Source organism: Sceloporus occidentalis, unplaced genomic scaffold (assembly GCF_023333645.1).
Source record: "Sceloporus occidentalis isolate IW3139 unplaced genomic scaffold, rSceOcc1.0.p SCAF_11, whole genome shotgun sequence".
Taxonomy (NCBI): Eukaryota; Metazoa; Chordata; class Lepidosauria; order Squamata; family Phrynosomatidae; genus Sceloporus; species Sceloporus occidentalis.
Window position 1 is genome coordinate 12,290,003 of NW_028316991.1, and position 23,546 is coordinate 12,313,548.

General features: G+C 37.8%; 1 protein-coding gene across 1 annotated transcript in view; it reads right to left on the minus strand.

The window, feature by feature from the left end:
• LOC149305585 (NIPA-like protein 2) overlaps nucleotides 1–2,062 on the minus strand; it is a 37,034-nt gene extending 34,972 nt beyond the window's left edge. Inside the window, exon 1 of the mRNA XM_089477584.1 lies at nucleotides 1,958–2,062. Coding sequence (XP_089333710.1) covers nucleotides 1,958–2,062 — 105 coding nt within the window. The remainder of the gene's footprint in view (nucleotides 1–1,957) is intronic.
• Nucleotides 2,063–23,546: the final 21,484 nt, after the last annotated feature.

Consider the following 23,546-nt stretch of genomic DNA (forward strand, 5'->3'; position numbering starts at 1 on the left):
GCAGTTTAAAACACTGTTTCCCCCCTGGGGATTAATCTGAACCATTCATACAGCCCAGCACTCTAATTCATGCTAATCCTTAGTAACTCTCTGTTTTACTTATTTCAGGTCCATAATCTATGAAAATAGTTCAGTAATCGATGTGATTCACCAAACAGAAACAACACTGATAATCTATCACGTTCTTCTGGTATGTTAGTTAATATTGTGGGGCAAACACCCTTCTTCATCCTGTAAACACAAGTTGTGACGTTTATGCTGTCTCTAAGGTCTCTGGCCTCTGCAAGAAGAAAAATATGCAGTCCTGATAACGGATAGTAGCAATTCTCATTCAGAAAACAATAGCCAACTATTGACACATATCAGTATGGAACACAAGGGGAACATCTTCTTCCCACCTACTACAGGAGGTCAGGAAGTGAAGACAGTCTCTAACTTGGAAGTAAAAAGATTCCGGTCAACGAGATGCAGGCAGATCTCTGCATAACAATACTTTCTCTTGTCTCCCAGGATAACATGGTAATGTATTTAGCCCCAGGCACATGCAATGTATAGACTTACAAAGGTCCTTTGTACTAGTTAACCCCTAACATGCAGATTGTATTTTGCATGGCAAGCCACACGAAAATGTCCTTACAGGATAAGTAGAGGACACGTGACTCTAAACCTTTTAAAAAATGTTTTACACATCACATATAACTATCATAAATACTATGAATTAGGAAAAATGTAGATCAAAATTCTTCAACCTTTTATGTGAAGTTAAAAAAAAAAAGTTGAAATTCAGGTTTCCCGATCATCCAAAACTGGGATAAATAAAGACAAGCTGGCCATAGGCAATGTAAAACATAAAAGGCATCCATTAACCTACATAGTACAAAACAAATCACAATTGCGTTTTAGTCATCTGAACATATATCAAGCAAATACAATCAGGGTGCTAAGGTATAGCGGGGCTTCTTACATTTCTTTATATATTTGCATTAAAAAATAAGCATTACAATTGACAGCTATCATATGCATTCGATTGCACAGGATAGCAAAGTTACACAAGGAGCCTTCCAGCTGTGATGGGTTTCAAATCACAATGAAAGGCAACTTTAAATTGGGATCCAGTTTGGAAGTCTTTAAAACCCAAGGTGTTAAACAGGCAACAGAGCAACAGTAGATCTTCAAACACCATGTTATATATCTCATAAAATCTTCTAAATACATAACATTTTATTAGAACACTTTTGCAACCCCAACTGCCCAACCTGCAAAAAAAGACAGAAGACAACAAGCACAGATGTTTAGTTTGCCATTTAAGAAATGAGTCTTTTATATATTATACACACCTCTTAATGAGGGCGACTGGCAAGCCAAGCATTCTTGCATGTCTTGCATGACCACAAAAGTAATAATTTAAATGACACACATAAATAAATAAATATGTAATACACTTTAAACTGTGCTGTCACCAGTACTTCTGGGAAGTTATTTTTTTCAGATTATTAAATTACACCAACAAATGGAATTACCCACAATACATTTAGGCAAGTGGCCCATATGCTAGAATTTTCAAGACCACTAGCTGGTGACGGTGCAGTAATAATATAATATATAATAATAAATTACTTAATGATTGAGAAAAGACATGCTGGTGAACTTTGTATGTTCAAAACACAAAGCAATCAAAACACATGTTTAATTATAAACATGTAAGAGATTGTTATATGTGAGGTTTAATAAATCCCTATGGCCAAATATATTTCAATTCAGAAAATAGGCAGATCCTTCCTGCTAGGAGGGGGTTTGCCAGCACATCTGTCTTCTGGGTACTCGATGAGCCAGAATACCATATGTAATAGAATAAACAAGCTACTGCATTCTAAATGGAGATACAAATATATAGGAAAAGGCATGTTCTCAATACAGCTCACTTGGTATCCCAAGGGTTAATTAGTGTAGCACTTACCTGGTGTGTGTTATTATACAGACTGAAGAGACCTGTGTTGTTTTCACTATTATGTCCAAAAGTTTCATTTTCAGGCAGAGAAGCCATTGGGCCCTCGTTGGCCATTCTCCCTTAATCACAATGGGATAGATGGATGGTTCTGATGAGCCTTCATGGGAACTTGGCATGAGTTTCCCAGCCCCCAAGCCCAGTAAGAGATCAGCCAGCTGGTTTGCAGTGTTTGTGTGGCAGGCAGAAACTCCCTCTAAGCAATCACTTCCTACACCAGGAGGGTGTGTGTTAGAGTGTGTATGGTGCTGCTAGGCTCTGGCCCTGACACTCCCTCTCTATTCAACGCAAGTCTCAGGGAGAACGCATGTGAGCCCTGGCCTTATACTCAGTCTCCTGTCTGTAAGGTGATAGAAACAACGCGTCTGGGTAATTCAATTTAAAAGCACAGGAGGCTTACAGGCTGGAGTCACCTTAACAGGATGTGCTTTATCTAAATTAGTACAATGACACAAATGTGAATAATACTGGAAATAGAAAATAATGCATTCTTTTATGATAGAAAAATAGTCAGGAGTAGCAGTAGAGAAAGGGGCCAAATTTATTTTAATTTATCTGATCTGAATGTAGCTATAATCAAGAGTACAAAAACCCAGCACTTCTTACATGCTGAAAATAAAATATATTGTATTTTCCTGAAGATCTCAGAAATAATCTACAGTGGATGTGCCACTGTAGATTATATATATATCTATATCAATAGATATACATATCTATATATATATATCTATAGATAGATAGATATATAATTAGAATGTATGTATCTGTTGTTTGTTAACAATGATCTTGTCAATTAGTGTTATTAGGCAAACAGCTCTGTGTACACTTGTGGTATTGTACACAAACAGTTCACGATATGCCTGGAAGCACAAACTATTTAGGAAAAATATGAACACTTGTTTGCAAACTGGTCTTCCTTTCTGCATTTGCATGTCACTGGTTCTGAGAGGTTTAATTGAGACTTCATTCACAAACACAGGCAGTGAAAGATTAGTGGCGCTTAAAACTGTCTAACCTAGTACTAATCGAATGTAGAAGAATCACTGGGTTGACCCTTTAAAGATCCTTAGTATCTTTTAATGGATTTTTAATCCAACTCTAAACAACACCGATTTCCATTGTCAAACCCCCCCAATATCTGAAGACAAAGATACTTACTTTTTGTTTCTATTTTTATGTTGCAATTTTTTATGTTATGCACTATTTGTTGTATGTCCTGTTTACTTACTGTACAGGGCTGTAGAACATAATGACATTATATAAACCAGTACATAATAATCCACTCTTAATTTAATCTCAGAATTGTCCAGTGTTAGTGAATGTTACTATGCTACTTGAGGCTCTTCAGACATTAAAGATCTACAAGCCCCAAGATCCTATGAAAACCTTGTACTTTGAGAGCTGCTAAGGACTAAATAAAAATTTGCAGGATCTCTTTGCTCATACTGTGTGCATCCCCAAGAGTAGAGAGAAGACATTCTGACATTCCCACTTTAAAACCTCCATTTACCAATGTAAAAATAAATAACCATAGACACATGGAATTGTTTAAATATTCGAAAACTTTATATTAAGTATTAAAATTTCATATTTCCGCAGACAGGGTGCAAGCTGCAGTGAAGACAGAGGAGGGAGGGGGAGGGAGAACTGTGCCAGGTGCACCAAAGGATTAGGGGAAAATAGGGGGGGAAGTGTTAATATGTGCATGTGTATTCGTGTATGATGTTAACGTGTATGTGAAGGTTTGTATGTTACTCTATGGAGTCAGAGTGTGTGTTAGTGTAAGTATCATGTCATATAGTATGAGTGTGTGTGTACAAAGGCTGGAAACTTCTAGCCCAGGGCAGGTACAGCTGAACGCTTCCTCACATACACACACTTACACAAGTGCTCACGTTAATACACAGTAACACAAATTTACACATACACACTCACATTAACACACACATGCACATGCCTTCATCTTTTTCAGTGCAATTTGGGTTTCTTGGGAGGGTTGATTATGTAACTATGTAATTTATGAACTTTTTATATTGTATTGTACTGATTATGTAACCATGTACATTTATGAATAAACCCAATCTGGGTTTCCATATGGATTTGTTATAACATGTAAAGTAAAAAAAATGTTTCCCAGGATATGTTGAGAAACAAACATCTTGCAGATGCCTAAGAGTATTAGATGTTAGTGACAGTGCTTGCATCATGGGTCCTTCTTTGAGTATAGGACCCTGGGAATTCAAATGTGAAGAAGTAACTTAACCGAGTGCCCCCAAGTCAGTGTGTGTGAATCCACTTTAGTTTTGAAATATCTTCCTTTAGTCCAAACTATATTCCTGCTGGATATGAAATTGACAATTATGTTGGTATAAGGGGCTAATCCGTGATTTAGTGTTACATTACAGTACATTACTTTATTTTGTAAAGCACCAACAGTGTCAGTAAAATAATTTCAAATCACACACACAATAGCAAACTGGTACAAAGGGAAAAGAGGGCCCTGCTCTTGAGGGGGAAGTAAAGCAGTAGGAGCAGACTGCTTGGATGAGGATGAATTGATTAAGATGTTGGCTGAGTGTTATGAAGGAAGGTTTGTACTCTTCTCAAAAAGAACCCCAGACAGTATATCACAAGGGAGTGGATTAATATTTTAATTTTTTCTTGAGTGAGAAATGGCCAAATTCTGGAGATGTTTTCCGGGTGATGGCAACAGGGTTTGGTGAGGGACTGGATGTGAGGGATGAAGGAGAAAGCAATGTTAATAACCATATAATATAACCATAGGGTAGTGGAATGCCATTCATGTTTTAGTCCCAGAAAGACAGTGAGGGAGTTTGAAAGGTCAGAAGAGGAAATGTAGATATGGGTGTCACCCACATATAGGTGGTATTGGAAGCCAAATGAGGATATGAGTTGTACAATGGAAGAGGTGTAAATGGAGACTAGTAGGGGCCTGAGCCTTGGGGAACACCAACAGTTAACAGTAGGGGAGATAAACAAGTTCCAGAAAAGGTGACACCAAAGGTAGAGGTAGAGCTAGGAAAGAGCTGTGTGTAGGGTTTGTAGAAGGAGGGGGTTGGTCAACTGGGCAAAGGACTGCAGACAGGTCCAAGATTATATGGAGTGAGAAGTGGCCTTTTGTTTTAGCAGTGATGAAACGTGTTGTGTCTCCGAAACATACATAACACTAATCCGTAGGTACATTTTTGGACAGATAACACCCATCTGCGTTATTTTACTAATATCTGCCTATAAGGACATGATTGTTTTCCTTTTCCTATTTTTTCTGTTATTTTTGTCATTATTTAAGAAATCATAAGGGATCATCAGTACAAGAATTCTGGGATTATGATACTAGAAGGCTTCCTCCTATATCATGATTAATAATTGTAGATAAGTAAGACATGGAAAGACAATGAACTACAGGTGTTTTGATACATTACAGAGTAAGTAAATGCAACAGCATTGCACTTATTACTATAGATGCTCATCTCATCTAAAAGCTTTATGGTGTTCTATTACAATCAATGCAATTATAATCAAAGTTGTGTCTTTGCGCTGATTGCATTTAAACAAATTATTCATTGTAAAATATTAGCATATAGCTGATTATATAATTGATTATCACGAGAGATGCTCTGTCAGGAGACTATGGAAATAAATCACAACTGATGTTTAAATTGTAACTCACCATGACATTCCACATAGGAAGACAAATGACCCTTATCTGCTCATACTGTTTATATAATAATATCACATTGTAGGCCATGGACCTAATAATATCATACACATGTTTTAAATTGCAATCATGTTATGAACAAAAAAGCCATGTATTTTCAGTGATGTACCTAGAAACAGACAATGAAATACATATTTCAATAGGTTTCCAGGGTAAACTGTTGCTTTGAAGGGAAGATATTTATTTATGTGTTTATTTCTGTGTCATACAAAGTTATATACTGTATTAAGAAAGGCATATTGAAGAGTAAGTGCCCAAAGGGGAGTTTGGGGGCATCAGTAGGTGGTAGTTGGACAGTTGGCCAGCAGACTAGGTGACCAAACATTTTTGGCACAGTATCATCTTTGGGCCCATGCCCCACTTTGTCATGGTCCATAGTGGTGGGCTCCAAAGCTGCTCTCCATTTCAAAAGAAAGCCTACTCCTTCATCCCCCAAGGTCCTCTTTTTAAGAAAATACATCTCCCCGGGCTCTGTGTTAATTCCTGGAAAACTCTGCTGTGTACACTCCACTGGTTGCAGCCCTGAGGTGGTTTAGTCACTACACTCAGAGCCGGCCTTAGGTGTTCTGGCGCCCTGTGCGGACTACTCCTCTGGCGCCCCCCCATCCCCAAAAAAGAAAGGAATAAAAACTTGTAACAAAACTTGTAACAAAACCCCAATCACTATATACTACGCCAAACATTGATGTGGTGTAGGCCTACCACTTCATTGTCTGGCTTAGTAGTAGGGATGCACCGAAACGAATTCTGGACTGAAACCGAAAGTGCAGCATTTACCTGGCCAAAACCGAATATGACCCCCCCCACACCATAAAAAAATCTAACACTTTTATTTAAAGTAAGTAACACACCAAAATAGGACAAAACAATTAAATAATATTATATATATATATATATGATTAACAGCAATCACATTCCTATCATGCCCAGGCATACCCAGATTCCAGGATTTACTCGCAGACTTGGCATGATAGGAGTATGATTGCCCTATCTACCCCTTCTCACTCCCTTCTCCCTATCTACCCCCTTTCCCCTGTCTCACTCCCTTCTCCCTATCTACCCCCTCTTAACTATCTTTACCCTTTCCCTCTTTGAAGTTCACTTACCTTTCAGGAGTCCTGCGGTGGGGGTGCAAGGCCTCTGCCTCCCAGCTCTGTATGGAACAGTATAGAGTGATGGGAGTTATGATGTACTTTTAGAGCATAATAAGATCATGAAAAAGACATTGGAAATGGTACAGCATAACACCCATCACTCTCACACACTTACCAATCCACACGTCTACCAATCCACACATATACACTAATCCACACATATACACTAATCCACACACACTAATCCACACATTTTTACCAATCCACACGTATACCAATCCACATTTACCAATCCACACATATACACTAATCCACACATATACACTAATCCACACATATATATACCAATCCACACACATATATACCAATCCACACATATATACCAATCCACATTTACCAATCCACATTTACCAATCCACACTTATACACTAATCCACACATATATACCAATCCACACATATACACTAATCCACACATATATATACTAATCCACACATATACACTAATCCACACATATATACCAATCCACACATATATACCAATCCACACATATATACCAATCCACACACATATATACCAATCCACACATATATACCAATCCACACATATATACCAATCCACACACATATATACCAATCCACACACATATATACCAATCCACACATATACCAATCCACTCTCACTGAATGCTTTCCTACCTTTCCTCTTTTCTCCTTACAGCTCCTTTTCCTCCTCTTCTGTCTTCTGTCTTCTTCCGGGTCAAAGGGCACGGACAGCGGTGGGCGCGGCTTCAGTGTTGTGCGCCGGGATCTGACAACAAACCCCGGCGCACAGCAGCTGTTGCCGCGCGGATCACAAGGGAGCGGTATCGGAGGTCTTTAACAGACCTCCAGCTCCCTTGAGTGAGTTTAAGCCGGGTTTAAGGGAGATCCTTGAACCGGATTAAAATCACTCAAGGGAGCCGGAGGTCTGTTAAAGACCTCCGATACCGCTCCCTTGCGAGCCTGCTCCTCCAGCGGCGGACATTACTGTCCGTCTCTGGAGGGGTGCCGGGTGCCCCCCTGATGAGCGGCACCCGGTGCGGACCGCCCCCCCCCCCCCGCTAGGTACGCTGTTGGCGGGAGGGGAACGCCACGGTGGCGTCGGACCCCGCGGCGGCTGCGGACCCCGCAGCGGCGCCCCCTGGAGTGTGGCTCCCTGTGCGGTCGCACAGGTCGCACACCCCAAAGGCCGGCCCTGACTACACTGAGTTTGATTTGAGATAAAACTGTATCTGCTCATTGACTATATTATTCTTTATTAAGGATCAACCCCCCCAAGGTTTATCTGTGAGTAGGTCAGAGGTAATCCCAGCGTAATGCATAACAAATAATTCTGAGCATAAATTGTGGATTTTAAAGGGCCAACTTGGGCGTTTATGCAGTGAGGCTCATTATTAATTCATAGTAAATGTGGTGAGATGCAATGTTTTTTTGTGTTATGTCACTAACAGACTCACAGTTTAGTGAATAAACAATTCATATTTTTTTATTTTACTCATTTTTTTTAAATGCATGCTTCTGGGTATTTAAATTTTATAAAAATATAATCTTTTTTAAGTCTCTTACAAGGGATACATAGATTACAAGTAGATTACAAGATATTGTAAATTGTAAATATGCCTGTGTACAATTTAAAAATATATTTAATAATTATTTTTAAGAATTATGTATTCTACAAAGGCATTCCAGATCCCATTGTTAATTATGGCAATCAACACAGTGGAACTAGAATTATGATTATATTCTTTAATTGCACGTGTCATTGTCATAAATTAAAAATCAAATGGATGTTAAAGTAGTTGTCAGTGTTGTTAGCTTCATGTGTCTCTGTTCTTAATCAATTCCGAAGCTTGTGCCAGTTATGAAATAAACTTATTTCAAGGGAAATTCATGAATAAGGTCTGGACTATTGCCCTAAGTTAGTAATAAAACAAACATTTTTTTATTTGCCTCAGGTCTAAGTAAAACAAGAGAATTTCTGTACACGAAAATGTTATTCCTATAGATCTCATTTTATTTTTTTATTAAAATCTTGGACACGTGACAGGTACTTTGTCAGAACTTTTGATTTTTTAAATGTTGTTGAGTCTATGTAGCTGTTTGCAGAATGTGATGCTCTTATGGTGGCAACATTAATCTGCATTATTGTAGTATGTAATTAAAATAATAAGATAAAATAATAAAAGTAATAAAAGCCATTCGGCCCATCTAGTCGGCCCAGTTTTCCTTATGTAGAGTCCTTGGTCTTGTCTTAGATTCAGGATAGCATTGTGCCCATCCCATTCATGTTTAAATATTAGCCTCTGCCACTGATTTGAGGCTGTTCCATTTATTTACCACCCTCTGATAAAATACAAAAAACCTATTTACATTAAACCTAAGCCTATGACCCACCAGACTATGCCCTTTTGTTCTAATGTTTGTCCTCTGAAGTAAACTGCCCTCCTGTACTTAATTAAATTCCTTTAAGTATTTCAATCTTGAGATCCCTTATTTTTTCCTGATAATTTTAACTCTACAAACCATTTTAGTAGCCCTCCTCTGAACTCTCTCCAACATGTCAATATCCTTCTGGAGATGGGGTCTCCAAAACAGAACGCAATACTCTAGGTGAGGCCTGACCAGAGATCTGTAAAGAGGCAGAACTACCTCTCTCTTCATGCTACGAATGCTACAATCCAGCTTGTTTTTTTTTTCCATTGCCTGCTTGCCTTAAAGTCCTCCCAAGTCCCTCTCTTCTGTTGACAGAACAGTGCCCCCAATGCTATATTCTGCTTTGGGATTTTTATATCCAAGTACATTATTTTAACTTTTACATTTACTCTTTCTTTGATTGCTCCTATTGAGAAGACTCCTTACACTACAGGAAATGTAGAACAATGTAACAAATGAGGATCAAACAAGGATATGAAGAAATTAGAAAGGCCACTCAAGAGATTCTTCTCTAACGAAATGTAAGTTTCTGGATAAAGGAAAGAGAAATGATGGTTGTAGCCCGATAAATATGAAGGAATGTAATTGCAATAACAATTAACAAAGAAATAGAACAATAAAAGGAGGGACAATGTTCACTTATATGTCTTTAATAAAATCATAACTTTCCTTCATGCTTTGTTCTGAACATAGTATTACAAAACCAAGAAAAATGATCAGCAATAACCTGATTCGACACATCTTAAATTGCTTTAAAATAAAATATTTTAAACATTGATTCCGTAAACCAATGAGCTTTCAAAATGATGTCCAAATGTCCTGCACACATTTATTAACATCAGCGATGACTATTTGCATGAGCCACAAGTACATGAGTTCATTGGTGAATATGGTTTCTGCGGTGGTATTAAAGTTGTGAACACTTTTATCTTTGACATTAACCCCTTGATGACAATTGCCGGTCCGGGCACGTCACGGAAATTCATGTCGATAACGACAAATGACGTGCCAGGACCGGCACGTCATTAAACGGGTGCAGAAAGCGATCTATTTTCGCTTTCTGCACCGAAACGGCGTTGCTGTAATGCCTCGACCTAGAGGCATTCAGCAACGCCATTATCGGCACAAAGAGGCCATCTCTGGCCCCTCCCCGGGGCGTCAACATCCGCCATACTTTGTATGGCGGCGGACGCCCGTTTTAAAAGCGTTTAGGAGGCGATCAACGATCGCCTCCTAAACGTAAATGGTGTCGCTGGAATGCCTCGATCAGAAGGCATCCAGCGACACCAAACACTTACCTGGGGATGGACTGTGACCGCTCCGGCGGTCCGGGAAAATTCAATAAAGAAAAACAATAAAGTCTAAAGAGTTCGCTAGACGGTCTCCAGACCCTCTAGAGAACTCTGGCTCCACTTGCAGCTTGAATATAGGTACTGCATTCAACCATGCAAGTCAATGGAGCTCAGCTTTCTAATCACAGTGTGATTAGAAAAAATAAATTAAAAATAAAATAAAATTAATAATAATTAGAAAAAAAATAGTAAAAAAACAGTAAAATGTAAAAATAATTTCCCACTGATGTCACTATCAGGAGAACCTTCAAGTTGAAAAAAAATGTAAAAAAAATAAAAAAAGGCAAAAAAAAAATATATATATATAAAAAATATATTTTTGTGAGCAAGTCCTAAAATTAGCATATTAGCTTAAAACAATTCTCGCATGGAAAGAGTTAAAATACTGGCATGTTAAATGCCCATGGGGTGTCTACTTTTAAAAAATGTATGATTTGATGGGGTAAATTGAATTGGCCGGGTTCAACAAGGTCCCAATTAACACGGGGGGAAGGATGGCCACACATCTAATTTCCAATTAGAAAAATGCACACGTACCAAATGTGGCCTTTTAGTTCCCCCCAAAAATGACAAACCCATGCATGTGGGGTATCACTGTACTCAGGAGATGTTGCTGAACACATATTGGGGTGTCGTGTGACAGCGGCATATACCAGGAGCTGTAAATGCATACATAAAGTAGGTGTGTGTGGGAAAAATACACACACGAAAATACTACTGCAAACTTTAAAAAAATGCTGGTGGTAAAATGTGTGCATGCAAAGAGTTAAAATACCAGCATTTAAAATACCCTGGGGTGTCTAGTTTTCAAAAATATATGGTATTGTTGGGCACCCTGAAATGGCCCGGCTCAAAGATGTACCAAATAGGGCATGGGCAGTGGATCCCCAAATGCCAAAGTTCCACATTGAAAAATGTGCATGCCCCAAATGTGGCCCTTTTGCCCCCAAACAGCCAGGCAAAATCATTCATGTGAGGTATCGCTGTACTCAGGAGATGTTGCTAAACACATATTGGGGTGTTTTTTGATAGTGACATATACCAGAACCTGTTTATTTATACCTAAAGTAAAATGTGTGTGAAAAAACAAATGCAAAAAAATTACTAGCATAAAGTTTGACAAAGGCTGATGGTAGAATAAGTGCTTGGAAAGGGTTAAAATACCAGCATTTGGAATACCCTGGGCTGTCTAGTTTTCAAAAATATATGACTTGATGGGGTAAATTGCATTGGCCGGCTTCAAAGATACCCGAAATGGCACATGGGGGGAAGAATTACCAGATTTGGAAAAAATGGCTTTGAAATAGCAAAACGCTACCTGTACTTATTGCTCCATAACGTGCAGAAAAAAGCAAAAAAACATAAAAACATTGGGTATTTCTAAACTCAGGACAAATAGTAGAATCTATTTAGCAGGTTTTTTTATTACCTTTTATAGATGAGTAAAATATTTTTCAACTAAAAGTTAGAAACAGTCATTTTTTTCTAAATTTTTCACCATATTTTATACTTTTTTTAATAGTAAATAATATGATACAATCAAAACAATGTCATCTAAAGAAAGCCCTTCTTGTCCTGAAAAAAACAATATCTAATGTGTGTGGGTTCAGTAAACGGGAAAGAAGAAAATTACAGCTAAACACGAGCAGCGCAGAAATGTTAAAACGGCCATTGTCACGAAGGGTACAAAAAGTAAAATCAGCCTTTGTCACGAAGGGGTTAAGCTTCCTGAATTCGCAAGTTTGTAAACATAAAACCACAAGGAGTTAGGGATTATCCAGCAAATTAAGGTAAAATTAATTATTTTGATCACTCTAGATGATGTAAAAGGTGTACTGGAAATATCCACAGCCTTGTAGAGATCAGAAAATCGTTTGAAAGAAATAAAATTAAAAAAGTAATGTTGTCAACTTGGCTAAAAGCTGTTTCTAAAGATATGTACTCATTAGAAGACCAAGATTGCAGAAAGCTTAACATAACACTGACATCTCAGGTATCATATTTAGAACACAGGAGCCTTTCCATGTGCAGCTCTAAAAAATAAAATGCTTCCCAACTGGCACACTGTTTGTAGGAGAATGACCTGCTGAGATTACTAAACTGTAAGTATTAATCATTTGATAAGCTTTCCCTTGATCAATACAAGAGATCCCATCTACAATTATTACTGAATCTGCATGGACAGGTTAAATGCCCTATTTAAAGCACCAACAAAAACCAAATCAACAAGATATTTCTATAAGCCAACTGGTTACCGGGAGCCAAGGACAGCATTCTTCAATATTCCTCAATCCCAGCAAAAATATTTTTGGTAGGTCTTAATTTATTTGATCTTGGCCCACCCCACATTTAAGGGCATGCCAAGTATTGGACACATTTGACATTTGAGTCTTATAAACCTTACTTGGTATATAATGTCTTATTGTTGAGATACAACAATAAGAATCCAATTTCTTGCACCTCCTTTCTCTATGAATTGGACAAACCTCTCCTGAATGTTAGCTCACTCCTATGCATTTAGGTGGCAACTTGTCCGTATTAACTTGTTCATCTACTGAAAACATCTTAACTTGTGTGACTGTCATTATGTTTCCTCTGAAAAAACCTTTTAAAACCAGTGAGTGTGCAAATGATAAAGACTAAGTATCAGACATAATCGATGTTGCTGATATAATGGCTTTTTACACAGTCTGGTCTATCAAAGCACCCATGACGGCTATTCAATTGAGAATTCCAGTAGGATAAACAATATCATTCAAATACAAATAAATAGGAATATATCATACGAGAAGTACAGCTAAATCAAATAATTAGAAAGAAACAATACTGGAATAAACAATAAAGGAAATAAAGTAAACAAAACATAATTGAAATTTAAAGGCACAAATAATTAAGAAAACAATAAAACAATATTAGTTTATACAGATGGGATACTTATTTCCTGAGGGAGCAATAAACAAAGAGGACTACGGTTCTATCCTAAGCTGTAATTGGTTTAACCTCTTTGTTCCATTACATATTTTTACGGTGTTATGCCTTGTTATTGGCCTTCATGTAATTTGAACTTGCTGCTGAGGGGTAATAAAGGGAGTACTCATAATATGAGCCTCCAGCCTTGTAATACATTTCAAGTAATTTGAGGTTGATAATTATAGTAGTTAAGTATATGGCCATTTAATAAAAACACTTTTAAATGCATTTTTTTTTTTTTAAGAGAAGTAGTAAATTAAATATGGATTTGATCCAGAAATAATCCAGAAGTAATTTGTTTTTATCATAGTAAAGGTGTTCATGATATACTGTTGCATGAAATAATATAATGCATGATATTGTTTAATAATGCATATTGTTATTAGGGTATATAATATGTCTGCTTTGGTTCCTGAATATTTTACGTCTTTTCAAACCGTGCTATGTTAATTATGATATATATGATCTTTAAGTGCCTTTCTTTGATTCAAAGGCATATGAGTTTGCAATCTACCTAAATATGAAAACAACTAAGTTCTGTTTCATAAGTTACCAGCCCAACCAGATAACGTCAGAAGCCAAGATGGAGGTGGTTTGCGAAAGTGTAGAGCATTCAGCCCACTAGTAGCAGACCTACTAAAGAAATGAGATCAATGGGTCATAGCTGTGATTTGGCCTGAAATTGCATTACACATGAAACCTCACAGACATCACATCCAAAGACACACAGACACAGCTGCTGTTCATTGTTGCCATGTGTAGTGACATATTTACTTTTGATGATGCCATAGCCCTGACCCAGGGCAGCACCCAGTTGCTCTCTGGACTAATCTCACTGGCTGCAAACCTTTATGACATCATATCACACTGCCACTTATGGAGAAAATGGGTTGGCTATAACAGCCCGTTATGGTGCTGTTAACAAACTATAGTGTGTATATGTCAAAGTTAATACCTGTGTTAGTTTCTTAATGGTCGAATCCTTGTATGACACTGCACTTCAAACTTATGTTGTTTACTATTGAGTTTTCACTTTATAGGTATATTTAACTCTTTTCCCGATTGCTCTGTGAACATAGATAAACATTCCATCATGGTATTCATTATTTTTTGGGAAAGTGCAATAAATAATGGCTACAGTTTAATTTTGGGTCCTACAATCACTAGCTTTTTTCTACTTCTTCTAATGCTACTGGACTTTCTCAGAGAATACCTTGGTTAACCACTTCCTTAAGCAGAGCCATATATTTTCCTATTTGGTAGTGATTAAGATAATTGTACACAGATAGGTTAGATTGCAAACTGGTTATTGTGAAGAAAGAAATAACGCTTTACTTTTTTATCTTAATTATTATTTTTAAGATTAAAGATAAGATCAAATATTAACATAAAACAATGGGCTAATCTGTAGTTAGTCCTAGGAAGAAGGCACAAATGTTAACCTGGTATCATGGAAATTGATAAAATATATACAGTGAGTGTTTAATTATAGACAGATAACCATTAACATGGACCCTGTTTAGCCAGACATGTTGACAAATGTATGTGTTTTTTTACCTTACTTTATCAAATGAGCGTAGAATTAGCACACAGCTGGATATACCAAACATACATTATTGTACCTATGTTCAACTCTGTGTTTAAACTACAAGTGGTAAAGGGAAATTATTTCAGGGTCCTCGTTTCCTAGAATCTGCCACTAGGGAGCTATTAAGGATAGCTTTGATTACCTTACGTGTCATGAAGACTCTGGGTATAGGAACTAATTAACTCTGGGCAAGTCCTTTAGATCTCTGTGTGGGTAGAGGTTAGCATAACATTCTACCCAATTCTCTCAGTCTCTTCTTCTCACCTGGTGACATCACCCATGGTGTTCCTCTAACAACTCATGGATTGAGAAGGAAGAGGGAATCACTGGGACTGCAATCCTGGGATTTTCCCAGTTTGTTTATATGCCCACAAATAAGGTCTTTCAAGCTCTCAGCACGGAGGGAGTACACTATATGGACAAGTGAATTGGGACACAGCTCTTAATTATTGAATTCAGATGTTTCAATCAGGCCAATTGACACAGATATATAATAAAATCAAGCACTTAGCCATGCAGTCTGCATTTACAAACATTTGTGAAAATAAATGGGTTGTTCTGAAGAGCTCAGTGAATTCAAGCGTGACACTGTGATAGGATGCCACTGCAAAAGTCAGTTCGTAAAATTTCATCCCTGCTAGATGTTCCACTGTCATCTGTAAGTGGCATTATTGGAAAGTGAAAGTGTCTAGAAACAACAGCCACGACGTGGAAAACCATGTAAAGTCACAGAGCAAGGTAACTGAGTGCTGAGGTACATGGTGCATAAAAGTTGCCAACATTCTGTTGATTCCATAGCTTAAAAATACTGAGCAGGAATGAGTTTCCATGGCCAAGCCCAAGATGGGCTTTGGGATGAACTGGAACAGAGATTGTGAGCCAGGTCTTCTTGTCCAACATAACCTCACAAATGCTCTACTTGATGAATTGGCACAAATTCCCACAGGCACACTCCAAAATCTTGTGGAAAGCTTTGGTACAAAGGGGGGGGGCAACTACATTTTAATGTCTATGAATTTGGAATGCAATATCATAAAAGTCCCTGTCGGTGTAATGGTCAGGCGTCCCCATACATTTGGCCATATAGTGTATGTATGTTGGAATGGGAATTTTATGTATAAGTGTGTGTGTTAACATGAATGTGTATGTATAAGTATGTGAGCATGAATGTGTATGTGTAAGCATGAACGTGTAAGTGTTTTTGTTTGTTAGCAAAAATGTGTAAGTGTGTGACAGAGGAAATGTTAGCATGAGTGTGTATGTGTGAGTATGTGTTAGTATGAGTAAGTGTTTGTTAGTGTAAGTATATGTAAGCATGTGTATGTGTGTTAGTGAAAGTGTGTAAGTGTGTGTTTATATGTGTGCCAGTGTGTATGTAGGTGGCAAGGGGCCGATGGGGCCACTTTGCTTTACTTCTACCCCTGGGCCAGAAGGTGCCAGCCCTACCCTAGTCCTGACTGCTTTTAAGTATTTTTTCAATAACACACTAATTTGTGTTAACTTGCAAAACCTTTGAATTCCAAAATTACCTTTCAGTGCATATTTTTTCATTTGAATTCCTGAAATGTAAGTTTTGCAGAATGTTTATTGTTTAGGCTGCTGGCTTGCAATTAAATTTGTATTGAAGTAAACACAGGTCAAGAGATCAAACAAACAATTTAGCATAAAATTCAAAACTCAGTAAACAATAACGGAAGAAATGTAACCAAAAGCCCATCAGCTGCACGTAATGAACATCCAAATCAGGATCATATTAAAGGAAGTAAAAATCCAATCCTGATCTAATTTGAAAGTTGAGCATAACAATGCCAATCTGATAAAGAACAGATTTTTAAATATTTTATACTGTATTAAATCTTATTTAGCTTGGAATAAACAGTGAACTCTCCTACTGGATTCTTGTTTATTGAAATATGTACAGAATGCAGCAACACACTTTTTTAAACATTTTTCTGTATTCCTTACCTAGAACTGAAATTGTGTCAGGTACTGTCCCTTGCCTTGGCGCTCCTCCAATGGCTTCCTTGACGCATTCTCACATTGGCTTGTTACTCTTGGGCAGTTGCTCCTGTTATCTTTTATTATTACTCATCACAAAGCCATGCTTTATCTTGAGCTGCTGGTCATCTTTCACCATAAAATGGTGTCAGGTACAATCCCATGCATTGGCCTACCTCCAATGGCTTCCTTGAAGCATTTTCGCATTTTATTATTACTAAGTGCCTTCCGTCTTGTTGGTATTCTCTGGTTACACGTTTGATTGTTTTATTTTCTAGCTATTTCTTTTAACCACACCATCTCATTAACCTAGTTTTTTTTTCTTCTTCTTGGGTAAGCCCTGGTCCACAATGCCCACAGGCTCAACCCGAAATAGAACATAACTGTCATACCTGAGAACTTCCCAGGGCAGATGCTCTCTTCTGAGAGACAGGGCAAGCCACACACAAGGGCAAGGCGTAATGTTATGTCAGGCTTACTGGTCTAGGCCAGGAACCCTAGACCAGAGTTGAGGTAAACCCAGATACCAGAGCAGCTTCATGATCATACAAAGCCAGGTTAGGATGCCTGAACAGTAACATGGTCAAACCCATGCCAGGATACCGGTACAGTAGAGTGGTCAAGCTAAGCCAGGTCAGAATACCAGAACAATAAAATATACTTACAATAGCAAAACAAGAAAGCACCACAAAAGGGTACCTTACAGAAGCCTCTGGGCCTTAAAATAGTGAAACCGGAGGAGCCTCATCATGTGATCTCTGGCGTGGTGTTGTCAGACGAAGGTGTCTAAGGAAAGTAAAACGTTCTGAGCATGCGTGTGCAAGGTCATGCCACACCCCTTCCGAAAATAAGAAGAGAGTGACCCAGAGACTCCGGGTCAAACCCAGAGAATTCCATGGTACGATGACTGTTGTGGGGAGAAAACCTTCTGTTCTAGTCATCTCTGACCAAGGGTCCATCCTTCCATTTCTTGGAAGTAAAACTGAGTCTGCAGGTTATAATTACATTTACATGTGTTTCACTAAACAGAGTTAAATAAACTGTGGTAGATTACTATTCATTTTGCATTACTTTCGGTTTTCATGAGGCACCTTAAAATGTCACCTCTATGAAAAATGATTGCATTTACTCCGACCTTTAAAGATGCTTAGTAACTCTTACGTCTGGTACAGAAATATACTTTCTACTTTGTTGTCCTTTGCATGTTCTTCTGGGACAGACAAGTCCAAATCCAAGCATCTGGTGGATCTCCTCAAACGGCCATATAGGAACTTTTTGAGGGTTATACGGCCCCTTCCCTATATAGGTATTTTTTAACCATACATTTGTTTTGAAGGTGCATCCGGCTAATGAGTGCCACCAGATGTCAGTATACCATACACTACGAATGAAGTGTTAGTTTGCAGTAGATGGAGACTCTTGAATAAATGATTAAATGGCTGTTCAGTTTTTTTACTACCAGGCTCTTGTCACGCATTAATGTGTTATAATCCAGGGCTATAAATCATAAACTGTAATGAAGGAAGTTATTACAGTTAAGGAATATGGATTACTACTGGGGTTAAGTCAATGTTTTAAAATGTAGAAATCAATTCATATCACCATGAGGCCAATCCATGAATACTTTATGATGGTGGTAGATTTCCAAAGCGTGTGTTATAAATAGAAGGAGCTGAAAGCAGGAGCTTTTCACTAACAATCCCTTTGAGGGGTTTCTTAAAATAAGTTAAAAGTATATATTTCATATATTCTGTGCAGATCTCTTTGCATTTCAAATCCTCTACTCTTGTGAACTATTTGAATCTAAAATCTGAATCCAGATAATCATTAAAAAATGAAATAAAAATATCAAAAAATTGTATTTTTATCATTATTGATGTCATGGATGTTTGGATCTACAATGAGAACATATTTTGAGAAACTATAAACTGACAATTCTAGCAATCTAGCAAGGGAAAGAAAATAAATGCTATATATTATATGTTAAAAGCATAAATAACATTCCAAAGCCTTCTCTGAGGGCCCACAATCCTGGAATTTTATTAAGCCCAGATTTGGACATTAGAACGCTTGATATTTACTCCAGGTCACCATGTCAGAGGAATAATGTATATATTCCTTCCAAGGTGGCTGGACATGTACCTAAAGTTCAACTTGTTTAAGGCATCAGTAGAGGCAAATTGGGGAGTGGAGGCATAGCAATGGGTACATTCACTATTGCTCAACCTATTTTCAACACATCTGTGTTATGTTGGCATGCGTCTGAGCTATTGGCCATGTTTACTCATCTGAGACTCCACAGTTACATTCTCCTGTGTCTTGCCTGCTGCCGCAGTAGTCTGCATCCAGTTCCCTGTATGTCTCTGCCTTAGTTTGTGTTTCTCACTTTCTCGTTATTATCCTGTACCTCTGTTTGGTTCCTATTAACTACATGTAAGCTCCTTGATGCTGTTTCCCCCATTTTAGTCTTGATGTTCTGGAACACGGGGCAAATCCCGGTGGGCCGCTGGTCGGTACCACCACACACTCACCTGATCTGCCTCTCCAGCCGCCCCATTATCATCAGTCCGGTCCTAAAAGTGTGTATGTATATTTTTAAGTTTTCAGCACCAAAAGATTCACTGTTTTACTGTTTAATAAAGGGGAGACACAATAACTGCAGTTATATAATATGTATAGTTATCTAAAAACATTTTGACTGAGGTACAATAAGTATGGATACAAGTAAATATAAATATAAGTAAGGTGTCCACTACCGCAATTTGTGGTGTCCGCCATGAGTGCATTTTAAACATTTTATTAAAATAGTTAAAAGGAAACCTTCAAATGTTTTTCTGACAGTTTTGTTCAGAATTCTAAATATATATTTGACATTTTTGTTTGCATCCCGTTTATGACAATCATTTTAAAAGAAAGTGATCAATTGGAATGTGAGTTGTTTCCATGACTTTAGATAGTAACTGTCCATAGTTACTAAATATTATTCTTTAAAAAAATAATTTCAGGTTACTCTCCTTATCTGGCTGTTTGCAGTCTGCAATGCATTGTTTTGTAACGGTCTTTACTCGGAGCAGATTATATCAGGAACACAAGTATCAGTCCCCTAGCAACATGTGGGATATTGTATAAATGGTCTAAAAATAGGTTTAATGATGATAAAAATGACATGGCAAACTACAAGAAAACATTAACCAATTCTTATTCCATCCATCAACGTTAAAAAGCAGCCAAAGTAAAGGATACCACTGAATGTAGCTGAGTAGAATCCACTAGAGGATACAAGGTTTGAAAATTTCAGTGGTCGAATATATATATATATGATTCTGTTAAATCTAATTATCATAATTATAAAAACGTATTGTATTTCCACCAATCATGGTGGATATGTTCCAAAAGTGTTTATACTTTCCACATGAATAAGTCTTTCTGTGTGATTAGTTACAGGCATAAGGAGCAAAATTAATCTTGTGACACATAAATGCAATTGGCATGATGGTTAGATGGACAAGCAGTTATGCCATAGAACATTTTTTTCTGCAGTGGAACACTTCTTTAGCTTGGATGGCCCCTTACTTATGGGTGACATTAAGTCGCTGTCAAAATAATCAGATTATTCCTTTGGTCAGGGGTGATCTGATCATTATCAGCCCACTCCTGAATCGCTCTGCAGCAATTTTAACTGCTGCAGAGTTTGACAGCAGTAGATCTGGAAGCACCTTTGACTTCCTTGTCATTGCTGCTGAAGACATTTTTCATCACTCTTTCAATGCTTGTGCATGGACTGTGATTTGATCACAACAAACTTGTGGAGACTGATGATACATTTACCCCTCTCAAGGAGTGATCAGGCAGCAGGGGAGGATTGGGGCTGGTCTGAGGGAGCCTTTTCCACTGAGCCCCAGTAGGTACAGTTGCGCTTCGGCACGCCCTCGGCACGCATATATACGTCCACATGGTCCTCAGGCAGGCTAGGCCTTGATGTTCAGTAGGCCGCATTTGGCCCTCAGACCACATGTTGGATGCCCCTGCCATAGAAAGAGAGGGACTTATCTGGTCTGCAGAGTGCACCACAAGAGTAAAGGAACTTTAAAAAATGAGTGTTCCATGACAAAGCAGTACTTTACAGTTCTCTTGTGAGTCCTCACCTGTAATGTGTGCAGTTCTGGAGACACCATCTCCTGACATTCTGGATAGAGTTCAGTAGAGGACTACTAACATGGTGAATGGTTTGCAGGATAAAAATACAAGGAAATGCTAAGGGATCTCTAAATACAAGTTGGAGAAGAGAATAGAGAAGGGGAGATGTAATAAAACATTTAAATACATAAAGGGGTTTAACAATATACAAGAGATATGTTTATTTCAAAGAAGGATAAATGTTAGAACAAGAGTTCATAATCTAGATGGTCAGAAGTGGTAGATGTTAATAGAGGAAGAGTTGAGCCAGCCATAAATAGAATAAAGCAGGTTTTCAAGGAAATGGACTGCTTACTGCTAGTTTTATACAACATGTGTTTGTTGGCAAAACAATGTTTGGTGTAGGATAATATTAAATTATGGGATACATGATGCTCTGGAGGACAGTTTTATTATTTTTCTATTAAATTCAAGACTAGTCCCAGCAAGGAATCGCAAAAAAATAAGAGATGTTAAATACTTTCAATCCAAGAATGATACATCACTTTTTTATTTAATATGATAGCAATCATTACAGTTACTACTGGGAAAGAAGGGTGTAGGACACTTGTAATGAGCAGTTAGTAAAATCCACTCTTGCCTTAAATGACCTTTAGACTCAATAACAAGTCTTAAGGTTAAGTCAGGCTTAATTACTTGGAACATGAACTATAGAACCCAAAGTAATTGCTGATGTAGAAGGCAAGTCCCAGGCTGCAACAATGGGTAATTCAGCACCTTTGAAGAATTATTGATGATTTAACCCCACAAAAATGCACAACAAATTACACACTTTTTTTTCCACTTTGTCTTGGTTGGCGGGGCGTTTTCTCCTAAACCACAGATGGAATCAATTTCTAATATTTAAAAGTAAAAAAGAAAACAAAATTCAAAACACACACATAGATCTGTCTGTTTTCCATTGTGATTTTCCCAAACATTACTTCTGATATATTTATTCTTAAGCCAACTGGCATATATCAGTAGTGCACATAACATTGTGTGTTCATCTGTCAGAAGACTAACCATGTAACAAGATTTATTACCAGACAAAACCTGGAAAATTCTTCCACTGCAGCATTTTTTGTTTCTCAGGTCATCGCTGGACTAGTAGATAAAACTTTTTGGGTGTCAAACGGGTGAATGAAATCCCTGATTAATTTCTCTTCCATCACAACATATAGATTAACTTCAAAAGATGTTGGAAATTATTCACCATGCCCTGATTTAGCCCAAGTAGACTTTGATTGTGATAATTTTCAAGTTAAAATATATAGATACAATTGTCACTAAAACTTTTCACTATGATTGATGCTGAATTTTTGTATGACACATTTTGATCTTGTCAAAGTCAACATCGAAACCACTTTCTGGATTAGAAGTACCCAATTTTCGCATGAGGCATTTCACCTAGTTTGATTTTCTGAACCAAATCCCTCTCCACGTAATCTTTACTGGGTGGATTCTAGTTGAGGTCCTTTTTAAGATCAGAACCTGGAACACCTTGCGTTTTATTTAATTTTACAAACATAACATTTAAACAAAAATAGCATGTTTACCTGAATTAATTACATTACAATCTGCTACATAATGTTCCAATTCAATTTCTTTTTAATTTTCAAATTATAACTACTTCATAATGTTTAAATTATACCTCCTACAGCAGGGGTTCTCAAACTGCGGCCCTCCAGCTGCTGCAGGACTACATCTCCCATAATGCTCCTTCAGCTAAGGGGCTGGCTGAGGAGTATGGGAGATGTAGTCCTGCAGCAGCTGGAGGGCCGCAGTTTGAGAACCCCTGTCCTACAGGGAAGCCCACCTCAAGAGCTGTTATACTGCAGGCCTTCAGGGTGATACTTAACATTCTGCCTAATTGCTTAATTCCATGTTAATTAGAGAAACCATACAGCTCTGCTGATTAGCAGGGCATTGGCACTAGGTTGGACAAACCTCACCTAGCTGATTAAGGCCACTAAGTGGAATTAAAATACATTTTAGTGCTCTTATTTATTGTTTGCTAAATTATGTCTATTTAAATAACAGATTTAAGATATACATGAACCCTCCATGATAACAATATTGAGACAATGCACAGCATTGTCAAAGAGAGGGTTCTGTCTATAGCAGGGGTTCTCAAACTGCGGCTCTCC